Source organism: Schistocerca americana, chromosome 6 (assembly GCF_021461395.2).
Source record: "Schistocerca americana isolate TAMUIC-IGC-003095 chromosome 6, iqSchAmer2.1, whole genome shotgun sequence".
NCBI lineage: Eukaryota > Metazoa > Arthropoda > Insecta > Orthoptera > Acrididae > Schistocerca > Schistocerca americana.
Genome location: NC_060124.1, coordinates 608,891,582 through 608,909,204, shown reverse-complemented (window position 1 = coordinate 608,909,204; position 17,623 = coordinate 608,891,582). Strand labels below are relative to the sequence as shown.

Genomic DNA, 17,623 nt, shown 5'->3' with positions numbered 1-17,623 from the left:
CTTTGCTTACCATAGGCGGTTAAGTGTTTCTAGTAGTGTATCTTGTCTCAGGGCGGTATTCATTGAAAGGTCCGCAGTGCAAGTGTATCACAGAGCACTGCTTATGATATGTAGCACCTTGTTCTGTATCACCAGTAGATGGCACAGGCATATTGGAGCTGCATAACTCCAGACCGGAGCTGCATATGTCATCAGAGGTCAATCTGTGTCACGTAAATGGATTCAGTGCCCTCCTATTCAGTGCACTTTGCCTGTTAAGCATTGGGTAAAGTTGTTTGAGCCTCAAGTGTGTTAGGTTGGAAATATATAGTATATGGTCCCTCCAGATTAGTTTCCAGTCCAGCCGGACTCCAAGGTACCTGACTCTCTCAGAGAAATGTATTGGGCATACGTGTAGGGTTATTGGTCTGCAGTTTTGGTATTTATGTTGTTGATTCAGTCTTGGCGGCATTTACCGTAACACACTATCATTCCAGCCAAAGCTCAGCTGTTCTGAGTGTTGTGTCTAATTGTAATTAGATGTTTGATGGTTTCCATTCTTGTACTAGGATGGTGGTGCCATCCGTGCAGCAACCGTTGTGTTTTGTGTACCTGGAATATCTTTCATGTGTAGATTAACGAAGAGGGGCCCCAGGATGTTGCTTCGGAGTACTCCAGCTTGTATACTGTGTCGTTGAACGTCAGTGTTGAAGCATCTATTGGGACGTATGAGTATACGAGGAGTAAAAGTCCGTAGCGGAAACTAGCGTCACAGAGTTTGTGAATGAAGCTGTTTGAAAACTCCAAATGACAACAAAGCAATCACATTTGCCGCATAATAAGAAATCAATCAGCCTAATTAAACAGTTTATTTAAATGTGGTTAATTGTTGTAAGTTTTTAATGTCAGATATTGATTTTTTATTCTAATCTGGACTTACATGTTTTTTTGTTTGAAGGACCAACATGTGGATGACTGCTGTGAAATGTCTTGCTGAGCTAGATGTTCTTCTATCATTAGCTGAATATACTCGAAATATTGAAGAGGAAACGTGTATTCCAAGAATTATGAATGTAACTGTTGAGACAAAGGTACTGATTATTATTATTATTAGACAGTGTTCACAGCAGTGTTACATGATTATTCAATTTTTTTTTCTTGTTTCCGTCTATTTCTCATTCCAAAATTTCTTAATTCTTTGACTGTGTTCCTGTTTCCTTTGTTCTGTCCATATTTTCTTCATTTCTTTTACTTTAAATTTTGTGTTCATAATTTTGTTTATTAATTTGCCTCTTATCTTTTTTTCATTTCCGTGTTGATTCCTGCTTGTTTTAGGTCTTCTTCTATTTCTTGGAGCCAGTTGTTTTTTTTTTTTTTTTTTTAATTGAATCTGTGGTTGTTAGTTATATTTGTGTGTTCATAATGTTAGTCGATGTTTTCTGGTGTTGTCTGTGTGTTTGTATAATCCTTTGGTTGGTCTCTTCATCCTCACATCTTCTCTGCATATTGCTCCATAAATTTTTCTGGGAATTTTTCATTCTATTTTGTCTGTTTCTGTGGTTCCTGATGCTCCATTTATGGTCGTTACTGACTTGTACAGTACTTCTGGTAGTACACCTGCATTTTAGTGCCTGGGATTGGCCTGTCAGAATATGTTTCTTTCATTGTAATGCATTCGTGTGAGTTTGTAAGTTTTCTGAAGTTTTTATGTTCTTTCGATGTTTGATCCTTGTGTTACTGTATGTTCCCCTAGATACATAAATTTTTCGGCTCTTTTAGCCTTTTCATATTTTGAGTGCATGACTTGTCTTGGTATTCTTTCTTTCCATGTATTGTGTTTTTCTCGTAATCACATTTACTTTCTTCCCATCGTTTAATAATTTTGTCGAAGACACTGTCAAATAAAAGCTGTCAGAGCCAACCTTCTTGTCTGACACCTGTGTGCATCTCAAATGATTTTGAGATTCCTCCCATGAATTTGATTTTCGGTGTGCTGCCTGTGAGTGTCTGTTTTACAAGTGCCCTAGTTTCTCTGTCTATTCCAGGGCTTAACAACTGGCCGGTTTTGAGCGCGAGTACTCGCGTCTGCTCAGGCACGTGCTCGCGAGCAGGTGCAAGATCGCGGAGTAGGGAGGGAGGGAAATGCGCGCACGCGCACGTTTGAATAGGGCCGCAGCGTGCCTATTGAATTCGCGCCGACTGTGTAACGTTTAAAGTACTACGATCAGCTCTAAGAGTCACTTCGCTGGTTAAGAATCATCTCAAGTCACCATTGCGTAACCCCAACAATGCTTTCGCAATTCAACCCCCATTGGGAGGAATTGTATCTGTTTACAGAAAAAGATGGTGTTGCAAAATGTTTAGTATGTCACAAAACGCTGAATTCTTTTAGGAAATCTAATTTGCAGCGACATTATATGTCGTACCACGCGAAAGACTACGGAAGTGGAAAATGTGATGGACCAGATCGTGCCCAGGAAGTTATTAAACTTAAAAGGAGGCTATCCGAAGAAGATCTGGACGACAAAGAAAAATCAACTGAGGCAGCTCTCAGAGTGAGTTACAAAATTGCTTTGCTTTTAGCAAAATCCCTGCGCCCCTTCACTGATGGCGATTTAATAAAAGAATGTTTGGTAGTTGCAGCGGAACATTTGTGTCCATCTCAAATTGAACAGTTTTGGATTGTGCCATTATCTATCATGACCATTATGCGTCGCATACAGGACATGGCAGACGATGTCCAGAGCCAGCTTGCAAATATCTGTAAAGATTTTATGGCGTATTCTCTAGCTCTGGACGAAAGTGTTGATATCACTGGAACAGCGCAGCTTGCCATATTTATTAGAGGTGTTAATAGAGACCTTCAGCTGAGGGATGAGCTCCTCGATGTAGTAGCCATGAAGAACACTACAACCGGAGGTGATATTTTAAGTAGTGTTGAAGAAAGTGTTGAAAATATAGGATTGTCGTGGAATTCTTTAGTTTCAGTGTCTGCAGACGGTGCACCAGCGATGACAGGGAAAAAAATCAGGTTTCGTTGCGCTGTTGAAGGAGAAAATGCAAAAACTGACCGTGCCGAATGAAATAAGGGGCGTTCACTGTGTGATCCACCAGGAAAACTTATGTGCAAAGAGTATCACTCGAAAAAATGTGATGAGAGTTGTTGTTCATACAACCAATTATAGCCTGCCGAGGTGGCCGTGCGGTTCTAGGCGCTGCAGTCTGGAACCGCGAGACCGCTACGGTCGCAGGTTCGAATCCTGCCTTGGGCATGGATGTGTGTGATGCCCTTAGATTAGTTAGGTTTAACTAGTTCTAAGTTCTAGGGGACTAATGACCTCAGAAGTTGAGTCCAATAGTGCTCAGAGCCATTTGAACCAACCAATTATATAAGGAAGCAAGGGCTACAACACATGCAATTTAAAAGCTTTCTTGACGATGTAGAAAGCCAGTATAGTAGCCTGCCTTATTACAGCGAGGTCCGCTGGCTTAGTCGTGGCGAATTATTAAATCGATTTTTTTGCCTATTAGATGAGATAAATACGTTCATGGAAATAAATAACATGTGTGTTCATGAATTGAAAGAGCCTTCATGGAAATGTGATCTCGCGTTCTTAGCATATTTAACTAGCCATCTGAATGCTTTGAACATTTCACTACAAGGTAAAGATCTGCTAATTACTCATTTCATAGGTCGAATACGAGCTTTTAAAATGAAATTGACACTTTGGGTGAGTCAGCTGGAAACAGGAAATCTAGCTCATTTTCCTAAATTATCATCCACACAAGATGTTCACAAAGACTGTGAGTGTTATTCACATAGTTTAGTTGCCCTTAAGGAAGAATTTGATCAACGCTTTCAAGATCTGACAGCTCTAGACAGTGATTTTGATCTGTTCTCCTTTCCATATTCAGCGAATATTGAAGAGATTCGTCCTGAGCTGCAACTTGAAATTATTGACCTGCAGTGTGACAGAGAATACAGACACAAATTTCAGAACAAGAAAAACATTTTGGAATTCTAATACACTTCCCTCAGGATAGATTTCCTCGTTTGCACAAACTGGCGGCTACAATAATATCAATGTTCCACGTATGTTTGTGAACAACTGTTCTCTGCAATGAAATGTAACAAGATGCGCCTGAGAAACGCATTGTCTGATCGAAATTTAAACTGCACATTGCGCCTACACTGCACAAGAACAATTACTCCGAACATAGACGGAATTGTAAAGTGCAAAAAGTACAAGATAACCGAGAATCCCACACCTCAGTGACACCTTTTATTGTGTAACAATTCACAAATTAAAACGAATGTAGAGGCATACACTAAGCTAATAAAATTATGTGGCACGTGTACATTCTCCTTTATTTGTTTCATTTGTCACAGTAATAATTCCTGAGTGATATCCCTGCAGGTGGCCGCGGATTTACATTGACTGGCGGCAGCTGTTGTGTGCCCCACGTGACTCTCCCCACTCTCCGCTCTTGTCCGGCAGTGGGGGTAGCGTGCTCACGCTGCTCCGTGCTCGCGCCTTGCTGCTCACAGCTTGCTCCGCAAGCACGTATGTTGTGAAGCCCTGGTCTATTCCACATCATTCAAGTGTGTTAAAGAGTGTCTCCCCATCTGTGCAGTCATAAGCCTTCTTTAAGTCCACAAATTTGATTACAATGTTTTTCATTTGCCTGATCTCCAGGAGTGTTCACAGATTCTAGATCTGTTTGGTGCATGATCTTCCTTTTATGAGGCCTGCTTCGTATTCATCTACCTTTGTATCAATTTCTGATTCTAGTCTGTCGAGTAACACCTTGGAGAGAATTTTGTGAGTGATTGGTAATAATTGGATGGATCTGTAATTAATACAGTCTGTCTTGTCGTCCTTTTCATTCTGTGAGTCGATCACCCAGGTATCCAGCATCAGGCTTTGTACACTGGCAGTCAATGGAAGCCCTCATGGGAAAGCAGTTCAGAAAACGCAGTAGCGCTCGTCTCGTTAAACGAACCATGACAAAAGACTGATGCGGATTAAGAATCCTTCTGTTCACGCATATGCTGGCGAAGTACGGCAGATGACGACGAGCCACATGGCATTGCGCCCACAAGCTGCTGATGGTGTGGCTGGGAGGTGCTGCCTTGTTGAAGTGGAAGAAGAGACTGGCCGAGTGACGGTTCAGTGTGTGTGGTGTCTGGAAAAGTTTGGCCGTTCAAGCTCTACTTCTGGTGGACATGTCCAAGGGCGTTGTCAAAGGGGCAGGGGTGGGATGAGGTGGTACCATGGCTGGGGAGTACTTCGCGTATCACTGGTTCTGGGTCTGCGCAGTCTGTCGTCTACTGCTACAGGTGGAGGCAGTGGAAGGAGTTACAACACAGTTCCCCACTTTCAATAGTAAAACACCTGTGCCAGCTGCACGGAGGAGTGTTTGGAGCTGACTGAAGGTGCTTGCTGCGGCGCATGCATGGGTGGTCGCTGTTGTGCTCATGCTCGTACTGTGGTTTCCGGGGAGAGCAGGGGCATGGGCAGCTCCTGTGCACAGTGTTGGGAGTGTGTGACATAGTGTTGCTGCTGTAATCGTGCAGGTGCCAGCGAATCCGAGGGATTCACAACTCCTTTGTGGATACATGCGTGGCGAGCACGGGACCCCAAGCTCGTGCGGCTCTTTTTCCATTCCCCAACACTCCCTGTCCCCAATCCTGACCCTCCCCCTCCCCTCCCCACCCCTTCTTCCTCTCTTTGGGAGTATGTTTTGCGCCTACATCCAGAGACGGACGCTTGTGAACAAATGAAGTGATTTCTCTTCTTTCATGTCTACGATGTAAAGTATCTGCCCGCACTTTGTCCTTCTCTTTTCCATGATTCTTCCCTTTACCTACTTCTCCACTGCAGCTTTTGAGAATTCTTCTCTTCTTTCCTTTTCTTTGTTCCTCCCTTTTACTTTCTTTCCTCCCTGTGTGTGTCTGAAGGCCGATTCACGCATTCCCACACATAGCCAGTAATGGGGTAATGCGTAATTCCCCAACCTGGGTAGACAAGTAGGACATGTGTGTACCCCCTGGTAAACGCCAGATCCAGGGAGGGATGATTACCCAAACTGGTACCTTTCGAACATACCAGTTGGTCCGTCCCTCTGTTTCTTGGGAGGTGTGGACAATCACCTAAGGCGGGACTGCCCTCAGAGGGGCCCCCCCACTAGGTTGGAGCGCGCCATCAGACACGCCGGTAATCGTGGGGGATACTATCGCAATGGTTTCTTCTACTTCTACAACTTCTGTCCACGAGAGGAAGCTAGATGAGTCTCAGCCACAGAAAATTCTTGCACCAATGCCAAAGTTCCTAGTTGTTTCTCGGTCTGACGAAGGTCAAAACTTCTCAATAGTAAACCCTTTCATTATTCATAAAGGTGTCGATGCAATTGCAAGTTCTGTGGAGTCTTGTGTCTGGTTAGGAAATGATACCTTGCTGTTAGAAAGTGCCTTCTAGGCACAAAAATTGCTTTGAACTACGCTGCTGACGTCTTCCCTGTCCGCCTGGAAGCGCACCGTACTTTAAATTCATCGTGCGAGGTGGTTTATATGCAGTCACTCGACACATTATCAAATGAGGACATTCAAAATTACCTGTCATCGAGTAGTGAAAAGGGATTGGTACCGACCTGCACTCTTTTCTTGACATTTTAGAGTTCAACTTCCGTCGAACATTAAAGCGGCATATGAGATAATTTCAGTTCGCCCCTACATCCCTAACCCTACGTATTGCTATCGGTGTCAGACGTTTAATCATACCAGCCAGTTGTGTTCCGATATGGCTAAATGCATTACCTGTGGCAGGAATGCCCATGAAGGTGATTGTCCACCTCCATCCCCTTGTTGCATCAACTGTATGGATGACCATGCTGCTTCCTCAAGAGATTGCCCTATTTTTATAGATGAACAAATTATTCAGGAAACACGAGTGAAGGAAAAGGTGTCTACCTTTACTGCTCGTAAGTTCTCCAGTAGAAATCCCACTGTGCTCCCAGTTGGTAAATATAGCACTGTCCTTGCCTCTCCTTGATGTACTAAGGGGGTAGCCATCCAGGCTTGCGATTTCACCTTTAGCGCCACAGTCATCAGATCGGTCAGCTCGAAGATCGCCCATTCAACTTGCCCACTATCACCCACTCACTGTAACGCTCAACCTTCATTGGCTCCTGCTAAATCATGGGCCCCAAAATCGAATGCCCAGACTTCCAAAAAAGAACCTACTAGTGAATATTTTTTATGTACCCTAACCTCACAACCATCAAATCCTCCTCCATCCCACAGGGTGTATACGACCCAGGAAAAACCAAGGATTTTTTCCATCCAGGAGAAAACTGGGAAAAACCCAGGAATTTTTCGGAATTCCGGCAATTTTTTATTGTTTTAGCTTTCAGTTACATTTTTGTAATTTAAACTGGTAAGAATTGAGTCTCTAGCAAAGAATGTTACTGTATCCTGCTACTGGAGAATGATACTGCAGCAATAAAATATAAATGAGAGGAAAAAAAATTAAAACTTTAGTGCCAAAGAAAATGCGCCATTTACAGCAACAAAACACCATGCATGCACAAGCGTCTGCAAACAGCAAAAATATGTCAAAGGCTGTAGGGCGAAGACTATGTAATGCTTTGTAACAATTAACTGCTTTCTATGAGCATGATGTCACAACTATTTAGACTAGGTTCGTTTAACCAGTTGCCAGCAGGCTCATGCACATGCCCAGTTGACTCGCGTATGAGCAGTACCTTCTCCCCCTTCCTGCTACTTGAAGTGTGGCTGTTAGCTATATCAGCAGTAGCAGCAAGCAGCCAGATACTAATGAGAAACATTTTTCTCGCATGCTCTAGCTGCCAGATTCGCGCATGCAGAGCATTGTCCGAGTTGTAGTGGGGGGGGGGGGTTAGTCTTCATGTGACCCGTGTTTGCATGAAGTGATTTCGCTGTTTCCACTTTGTTTACAGTTCCCATGTCAAATGAAATCAAAATGGATTTCTGTGGCTGGGAGCCATCAAGCGAATTAAAGTACATTCACATAATTGCGGAGGGCAAAAATATATTATTATTTTCAGTTTTCTGATTTTATTTTATTTCCAAGTTATTAGCAGTCAATCATTAATCACCTTGCAGAACAATGAAGTTATTTTTGTCAGTTTGCTAAAGAAATTTGGCTTTATTAATTTTTCATCTGAGGCAATCAATTTATTTGAAACAAAGTTTTTTATTCCACAGTATTGGCTAGTTCCAACTGTTCGCTGAATTTTGGGTGCACGTTTTCACCTTCTGCCATGTACGGCATTATGCCGCAATAAAGAACCAAATATGAGATAGTACAGTACTGGTACTCTCAGAAATTTACATCCCAAAACCACACTGAAAAGCTTAAGATCATATGGGACGTATTTCATTGTGAATCCGGTTGAAACCAAAGTGCACTTCAAGCCGAATTACGCATTTTAGTTTGGTTACGAAATTCCGATACTCTTGGAGTATCCTCTGATGTCCTGTTTCTTTTATGGCACAATGTAAGCTTTCTTAGTGCTTTATACATACGAACATGCAGGCTTCCTACACCACTGCAGCTGCTCATGTGTAATAATGCCTGTTTTCTGGCACTGTCTGGCAACTGCTAAGTCGAACCTATTTCTAACAATCTTGAGATAGTATTGCAAACAGTGGTTCAAAAAGTGTTACATTCAAAGTAAATTACTTTTTACGCAAGATGAATTATGTTATGTGTGAGAAAGTGGGATGAGTTTCTTAAATCACAGAGCGTTTAAAACTGAACCCTTTGAGGACCAGCCACTTACAAGAATTTCAATCCCAGGAGACCAGACATTTATGTCATTATTTTGAAGTTGCTGGAACATTTGTGTGATGCATCTTAAAGTATAACACTCGCAAAAAAGATCAATATTACATTTGAAAGCTTAGCTTCTCTTGTAGCTTATTAATTGTCGAAACCAATATTATATGTGAAAGTTTAGCTGTTCTTGTAGCTATACTATGTATATTAATGTAAACCATTAACTTTTCCTCTTTCTGTGTTCGCGCTACGTAACAGTGATCTTGCTATTGGCTGACTATAAAACATGTCCTATGCACTGAATATCTACTGTCATCGGCTGACGAGATTGTGTGGCATGAGATACGACTGGCGTACAGAAGGATATTGCAATCTCAATTTCAACACTCCAGAAACGAACTCATGTGTTTGATGCAATTCAAATTTATACATTCGTAGTAAGAAAATATGCAGCTTATATGTTGCTGCTCATCAAAGGTCTTTCCAGAACTTCTCTCCTATTTCTTAATCAAAGGTCTTTCCAAAACTTCTCTCACCCCCCTCCCCCCTACCCCCCCTTTTCTTTTTTCTGGGACGTTCTATGCCAGTGTATAAAACGTTAACCATTCAAAGGATTGATAAGTTTTACAGTTCCACGGAAAAATCTACAGAAAACCTACCGTCACTTAGCACGGAAAACGTGTATTTTCACCCGGAAGAAAGTATATTTTTTAAACAGGATATCCGGGAATTTTTTTCCCCTGTCTGCGTATACACCCTGTCTCAACATCCTGCTTCCAAGGGGGCTCATAAGAAAAACAGTTCCTCTCCTTCTCCGCCATGGCGTCTCTCTTCTACAGCATCCTCGGCCATCGTCTGTGTCGCCAAGATGCACTACTGGAGGCCGATCAACTAGCTGATCACTCACAGCAGGAGCTGCCCCAGAACAACCTATGGATCAAGATCTTCTGCCTCTGGCTGAATGCCATTCCATGCCGTCAACCACTGGCTCTCGGCGGTCGCTTTAGGTGACGACAACTGTGGTGAGATTTTCCCTTTTATAGTCCACTCTTTGTCGATTAGCCATTGGAATTTTGCTACAATCAGGATCAGTCGTCAATCCTTTTACGATCTTAATCCCCAGTGATCTTCTGTCTTCAGAAAACAAAACTATGTCCGTATGATCGCTTTGTCTTCCCTCATTTCCATTCAGTCCGGTTTGATCTCCCCTCTGTTGCTGGTGTTCCGACACATGGGGGACTTAATGATTCTTCTCCATGATACTGTACCTTATCACCCAATTCACTTGCACAGTTTCTTCCAAGGTGTCGGTGTACGTCTTTCCCTTTCTGGATTCACCCTCTCTCTCTGTACCATATACATTCCATCGTCCACACCAGTGGCAAGAGCCGATCTTCATCAGCTCCCACCCTTCTATTTGCTGGTTGGGGACTTCAACACCCACCACTCGCTTTGGGGATCTCTGCATCCTTGTCAGAGAGGCTCCCTATTGATTGACTTCTTCCACCAAGCGGATCTTGTTTACCTCAACACTGGGGAACCTATATTTTTGTCTGCCTCCATGTCAGCCAAATCTCATTTGTACCTTACTGTCGGTACTGTTCGCTAACTTGGTGCTTTGAATGGTTCACTCTTGCTGATACACACTCGAGTGACCATTTTCCATGTGTTCGATTACAGCCACAACTGCCATCTATTCACCAAAGATGCTGGAAGTTTTCCCAAACCAATTGGACACTTTTCTCCTCTCTAGCAACATTTTATGACCGCCAGTTTCCTAACATCAACAGTCAGGTCACTCGTACCTCCCCTTTGCTGCGGTGCCCCCTAGTTCCTTGGTGGAACGAGGCATGTTGTGACACAATACGCGAGCGGAAACGTGCTCTTCGTGTTTTCCACCATCGGCCTACGCTGGCCAACGGTATCCACTGTAAGCAGTTAACGTGCATGATGCTGTCAGATCATATACGATAGCAAGAAGGCAAGGTGGGATTTCTTTACCGGCTCCTTTAATACCTTCACTCCCTCATCAGTTGGTTGGAGTCAAATCCGATGGATATCTGGCACATCCAGTTTTTCCCTGACCTCTGGGCTAACCATCGCGCAGGATAACTTAGTGGACCCAGTTGCAATCTCTAACTCATTTGGTCGACACTTTGCTGAGATTTTGAGCTCTTCTAATTGCCTACCAGCCTTTCTCCCAAAGAAACAGGTACCGAAAGAGCAACCTCTTGCTTTTTTCCTCTCATAATCACGAAAGCTATAATGCCATTTTTTCTATCTGGGAACTCTCCTCCTTCTCACTCTTCTGCTCTGGGACTGGATGGTACGGACATCCAAATGTTGCTGCATCTATCATACCCTAGTCTGTGCTACCTTCTTTGCCTTTATAATCAGCTTTGGATCAACAGTACCTTTCCTAGAAGGTGGCGGGAAGCTATCGTCATTCCTGTTCCGAAACTTGGAAAGGACAAACTACTCCCCTCCAGCTTTCGCCCAACCTCTCTCGTAAGTAGTGTACCTAAGGTTTTTGAAGCGTATGGTAAATTGCTGTCTGGGGTGGTGGCTGGAGTACCGAAACCTTTTAACAACTGCTAGTGCGGTTTCCAAAAGCAGCTTCCCGCAGTTGACCATCTTGTTGCTCTCTCCACTTATATCATGAACAGTTTGCTCAGGAAATGCCAAATTGTAACTATCTTTATTGATCTGGGGAGGGCAAATGATACCTGTTGGAGGTCAGGCATCCTCCACACACTGTACTCTTGGGGCTTTCGAGGTCGGCTACCCTTTTTCATCTGTGAATTTATGGCAGAGCGCACATTTAAGGTGGGAGTGAACACTGCTCTCTCTTGTACTTTCTCCGAAGAAAACAGTGCCCCAGGGCTCTGTGCTAAGTCTTGTACTAGTTGCCATCGCCATAAATCCTGTTATGGATTGTCTCCTTCCTGATGTCTCAAGATCCCTTTTTGTTGATGATTTTGCAATTACTATAGCTCTCAATGGTCCAGCCTTCTTGAATGATGTCTTCAAGGATGTTTTGATCGCCTCCACTCGCAGAGCATCGAAACTGCCTTCCGATATTCTCCCAGTAAGACCTTCAGTGTAAATTTTTGGCATTTTACAGAGTTTTAGCCACCTTCCTTGCATCTAGGTTATGTTGACCTTCCGTTCGCGGACGTTGCAAAATTCTTGGGACTTGTATTTGACGGAAAACTGTGCTGGTCATCCCACATTTCATATATTTCGGCTCACTGTCTGCAATCCCTCAACAGTCTCTAGTGTTCTGAGTTGTACCTCCTGGCGAGCAGACCAAGTGGTCCTCCTCCGCTTATATCGTGCCTTAGTGCACTTGAAATTGGACTATGGAAGCGTAGTTTACTCCTCTGCACAGCCATCTATTCTTTGGTGTCTAGATTCTGTCCACCACCGTGGATTGTGTTTAGTGTTTGGAGCTTTTCACACTAGCCCCACGGAGAGCCTTTACACTGATACTGCTGAACCTCCACTGTCCACTTGGCGGGCTGTCCTTTTGTCATTACAGTAGTCATCAGTCTTTCATGCCTGCACATCCGATCCATGGCACTTTTTTTTTTCAAATGCCTCCTTGGATTTATGGTATGCCGGCAGCCCTTACTCTCTCTTACCACCGGGAGTCCACTTCTGACAACTGTTACATTCACTTACCTTCCAATTTCCTAAAACTTTCTTGACAGGGGTAGAACGCCTCCGGACCTGCCTTCTCCATGATCTTTGTCAGCTTCCCAAGGATAGTACCCCCCCCCCCCCCCTTTTCCATAGTTTATCATCGGTCATTTGCTGCTCTGTGTGCACAAGTGGAGGATGCCACATTTATTTACACTGACAGCTGCAAGACCACCTTTGGTATGAGGAGTGCGTATATTATTGATGACACCCCTATTAGAATTCTGCTCCCCAACCAGTGTTCAGTTTTTACTGCGGAGCTCTGTGCTGTTCTCCAGGCTGTCAAATACATCCGTCACCTTCAGTGGATACAGTACATTGTATGCTAGGATTCGCTCGGCTCTCTTCTCAGCCTCCAAGCTCTTTATCCCATCCACCGTCTGGTCCACTGGATTCAGGAGTGCTCCACCTGGGGGGCATATCTGTGGCATTCCTCTGGACCCCTGGGCATATTGGTATATGCAGAAACAAGGCAGCATCCACATCTTTTAAGTGACAATCCTCACCCGCTTTATCCCCACTGCTCTCAATCGTGGACGGTGAGACACCTTTTACTTCAGTGCCCCTATTTTAATCCACTACGCATCCGTTTACGGCTGTCGCCTGATATATCTTCCCTTTCAGCAGGTGACGTGCGCTCAGCCAATGATGTCCTTGAGTTTATAAGTGTTAGTGAGATGACATCATTCATTTGAAGCTTTTTTCAGAGAAAACAACCCCTGTTCAACGGCACTTTTCTAAGATTTCCTTCTGTTTTTAGTTTCCTTCCTTCCTGAGTTTCGCTCCCATTGCTGCTGATTTAAATTCCTGTTTTTATCCTTCACTAAGCCACAGAATGGGCACTTATGACCGTAGCTGTTTTGCGTCCTAAAAAAAAGAAAAAGGAAGTGACTGCAATGGTGGTGACTACACTCTGTTGGCAGCGGCAGGTGCATGTGGAGGTGGGGCGGAACACTGTCTGTGTCAGCTGGAGGCTGCGAAAAGGATAGTGAGGAAGCGACATCAGGGTCCCAAGCAGTAGGGGATGTGTCATATAGATTGTTGGCTGTTGGCCAGAGGCGGCACCGACTGGCACTGTGTGTGACATGGCGTCGGGAGTGACGTGTCTGGAACAGCATAGGGGAAGGTATTGACCAACTTTGTATCAGGGGCAGTATTCATGATGCTGTGGCTGGGGTCATTGGTAGGTAGGAGCAAATCCACCTCAGTGGTGCTGTGCTCGTAGGCTGGGGGTGCTTCTAGGACGTTGGCCAGCGTAAGCCTGTTTATGGAGGCAGTTGTTGTGACCCTGTATGGACGAATGGAGAATGTCTTTTCCTCACATCGCAAAACCGAGTGCGGACTCGAATACTGGGCGGAGCAGTGGCTGGTATGAATCCACCTGGAGCACGATGTGTGCAGGTTGTGAGGTCACGGTGGATAAAGGCATGGTACTCACTATGACATTGCGAAGGTGTTGGTTGCAGCTGGACACTTATGGCACTGGAGCTGCTGTACGAAACCTGAGATGTTACTGCCAGGAGGGAGCAGGGTCGCTTCCAAAATATCACCAGGAATAGTGAGTGGCTGTCGATATACCAGCTCAGCAGCAAAGTTCCCAAGTCAGTTTTTTGTGTGAGCCACAGGTCTAGAAGTACCAGAAGTAAGGCAGCGAACCATTTGAAACTAAAGTGAGTGGGGGGGGGGGGGGGGGCCTTTAAGTGTGCAGTGGAAGTACTCCACCACACCATAAGCTGCAGGGTTTTAGTTGGCGGTTTGGCAGAAACAGGAGCCACAGGTGGCCGTCAGGGTTCGGAAGAGCGCTGACGTGAACTGGTGCCCACAATCTGTAGCGATGTTGTGTGGGCATCTGAAGTGGGACACCCAGGTCGAACAAAGGCCGCAGCCACAGTGTTGGCTGAAACGTCAGGGATGGCAGCAGCCTCTGGCCAACAAGTGAATCTGTCAATAAGTATCAGCAGGTATTGATATTCATTGTGCGAGGGTAGTGGGCCAACAATGTCAAGGTGAATATGCACGAATGGGTGTTGTGTGGGGGGTAGTTGGCTGCAAGGGAATGAATGTGCTATCCGATCTTGACGTGCTGATGTGGAACACACAACCAGACACAGTTTCTGCAGTGTCGTTGGATGCTTGGCGAAACGAAGCATTGTTTCGTGATGGTTGCAGAAGCATGGAGGCGCAGCATGTGCAAGGCCATGGACATGGTCAGGAACCATCAAGTTTTGAAGGACCCAGGAGGACGTCACACAAGATCTTACAATCAGAGCTGGATATGTAGACTGAGGCCACTGTCAGCATTCTGAATGGTGTGGGCTAGGTACGGGTGCGCCTCTTCAGCAGCGGCCAGTGTATTGTAGTCTATGAGTTGAGTGAAGGCGCAGAAGCAGCCAAGGCAATCTGCCACAATTTTATCGAAGCCGGCAACACGCTGGACATTGGTAGTTAATTGTGCAATATACTCCTGTAGCCTAACCTGTCGAGGTGAGATCTGGTGTGCTTCTTTCCCGCAAAAACCAGAGGCAAGGGGGCAGTCGGTTGCGAAGGTTGTAAAGACTCGTCCCTGACTGAAGATTGGAAATACCGGACGGCTTCACGGACTGCGAGCAGCTCATGATCGTGTGCTGGCCAGTTGTGTTGTGCATCAGAGAGGTTAAATGAGAAGAAAGTGAGTGGTTGCCAGACATAGTCCACATATTGTCATAGGACGTCCCCGATAGCTGCCTGGGTCGTGTCTGCCACTATTGTGATGGTGTACTAGGGTGGGGGTGGGCAAAAAGGGCCACATTGGCGAGGCCCCGATGTTTTTATTTTTATTTATTTTATTTTATTTTTAAAGAAAAGCTCTTCTCAATCGTGGCCTGAGCCCAAGGGACCAGTTCGTTGCTTTTGTTTTTATCGCCAAGGAGTGCTGAATTAAGGGGTGTTTGGGTGGCAGCAGTGTCATTAAGACAGCGGTAAGAAAGTTGACCATGTTGATGAAACATCATAGGCCTTTGAAGGTTCTACTATGTGGAAAGTCCACTAGTGCCTGTACTGTCTCGGGGAGGAGGTGGGAGCCAGCAGCAGAAAGTAAGTGTCTGAGGAATTCGTATTCCCTTACCGCGAAACCATTTTGCTATTCCCTTACCGCGAAACCATTTTGCAATGTTGAGTATCACTCCAGCTTTCTGTTGGCCAAAAAAAAATTTCACGTAGGTGTTAGTGGTGTTCAGTAGGGTTCCTGAAATAGATGAGTATATCGTTTAGGTAGGTGAAACAACGTGCTGTGCCCTTGAGAATGCTGTCCAGACATTGCTGCCATGTTTGTACAGCACTGTGTTTGCTATTAATTGTTTGTTGATGGGCACGTGGAATATGCTGCAGGCGACATATGTCCATAATTATAGCTGCAGCTGCCCAACTGTACATCTGAAAACATCCAGGCAGCTTTTCAGCAAGCCAGAATAAAGGATGTGGTCACACTCGGAAATAAAAAATAATTTTTTAGCATTCCATTCTACTTTGTCTATTTTTTAACTCTGAATGCTACAAATTAAAAAGCGCTTCATCTCTTTCGTACTTTTTATTAATTTCATAGTTGTCGAATCACTAATTCCATTAAGTAAATTATTAAAAAAGAAAAGTAGTTCTTATTGCCGATATAGTGATCTAAACATTTATTTACCTTTACATATTCCCCTTCAGTGCTTTATAAACCACTTCGTGCATTTCTGAAATTATTTTGCTTAATGTGCAATGTGATATTAGAGTGCTCTGTTGTAAACTGTAGTAGCTCTCTCGTGTCATTTCTCTGTTTTGTAGTATCAAAAGCCACTTATGGAGCAAATACTGAAATACACTCTCATCCATTCGTAAATAATTTGTATATAAGACTTGACATCCTCCACTTGCAGCTCTTGTAAAAGATTTTGCTGAATGCTCTTATTATCTCAACATAATACCTATGGGTTCATCCAAGTATGTTTCCTTTTTTTCTGCCATTTTTCTTCCAAATGCACACACAATGTAATTGTGGCAGTAGCAACTGCAGCGCATAATACGAAGTTATCTTGAAATATGATTACAGTGCCATCCCATGTAGGCTTTCACGGCCGCCGTCTTCATCAGTAAACACTTCCGGGCTAAGTTGCCGTGGTCGATCTGTAGAACTTCTTCTCCCTGACGTTTCGTTCTCAACTATGGAGAACATCTTCCGAGGTGAGTCGACGACTCACCTCGGAAGATGTTCTCCGTAGTTGAGAACGAAACGTCAGGGAGAAGAAGTTCTACAGATCGACCACGGCAACTTAGCCCGGAAGTGTTTACTGATGATGATGATTACAGTGCAATACCCCGTTTTAGCTCAACGTCAAAGATCTTTGTCAAAGAAGTTTGATAAATATTTGGTCTTATTTCTTTGTCAAAGAAATGTGATAGTGTAATACCGGCCTACCCAGAAAAATTTTTCTGGCGCGCCCAAGCTGACAGATTCACGCATGTGCAGAACAGTCTGAGTTGTAGTACAGAGGGAGTTAGTCTCCACGTGATCTGCATTTATGTTTAGTGATTTTGCTGTTTCCTCTTGTGTACAATGGAAAACAAAATGGATGTATGTGGCCGGGAAATATAAAGTGAATTAAAATACTTCCATATAATTATGAAAGGCTGAAATATATTATTAGTTTCAGTTTGCTGATTTTTATTTTATTTCCGCATTTTTGGCAGTTGGGTAATAATCGCCTTGCAGAACAGTGAAGTTATTTTTGTAGATTTGCTAAAGAAATTTGGCTTTTATTAATCTTATTTGCTGACATATTCAATTAATATGATTCATTCCGCAGTACAGGCCAGTTCCAACTGTTCGCTGAATTTCAAGTGCACATTTCCATCTTCTGCCACATATGGTATTTTACCATAATAAAGAAACAGATGTAATAGAACATTACCAGTAAACCAAGAAAATTTATATGGTTTACAAAATTAACATGCTTTTGGAGTATCCTCTGATGTCCTGTTTCTTTTATGACGTAATGTAAGATATCTTAATGCTTTATACATATGAACAAATGGGCTTCCTACACCATCGTAATTGCACAAGAACTGTAATGCCATTCTTCTGTCACTCTCTGTCAACTGCT

General features: G+C 43.8%; 1 protein-coding gene across 1 annotated transcript in view; it reads left to right on the top strand.

Moving 5' to 3' along the window:
- Nucleotides 1–17,623, top strand: part of LOC124620346 (DNA mismatch repair protein Msh6) — a 198,657-nt gene that overhangs the window by 124,204 nt on the left and 56,830 nt on the right. Inside the window, exon 16 of the mRNA XM_047147020.1 lies at nucleotides 938–1,070. Coding sequence (XP_047002976.1) covers nucleotides 938–1,070 — 133 coding nt within the window. The remainder of the gene's footprint in view (nucleotides 1–937; nucleotides 1,071–17,623) is intronic.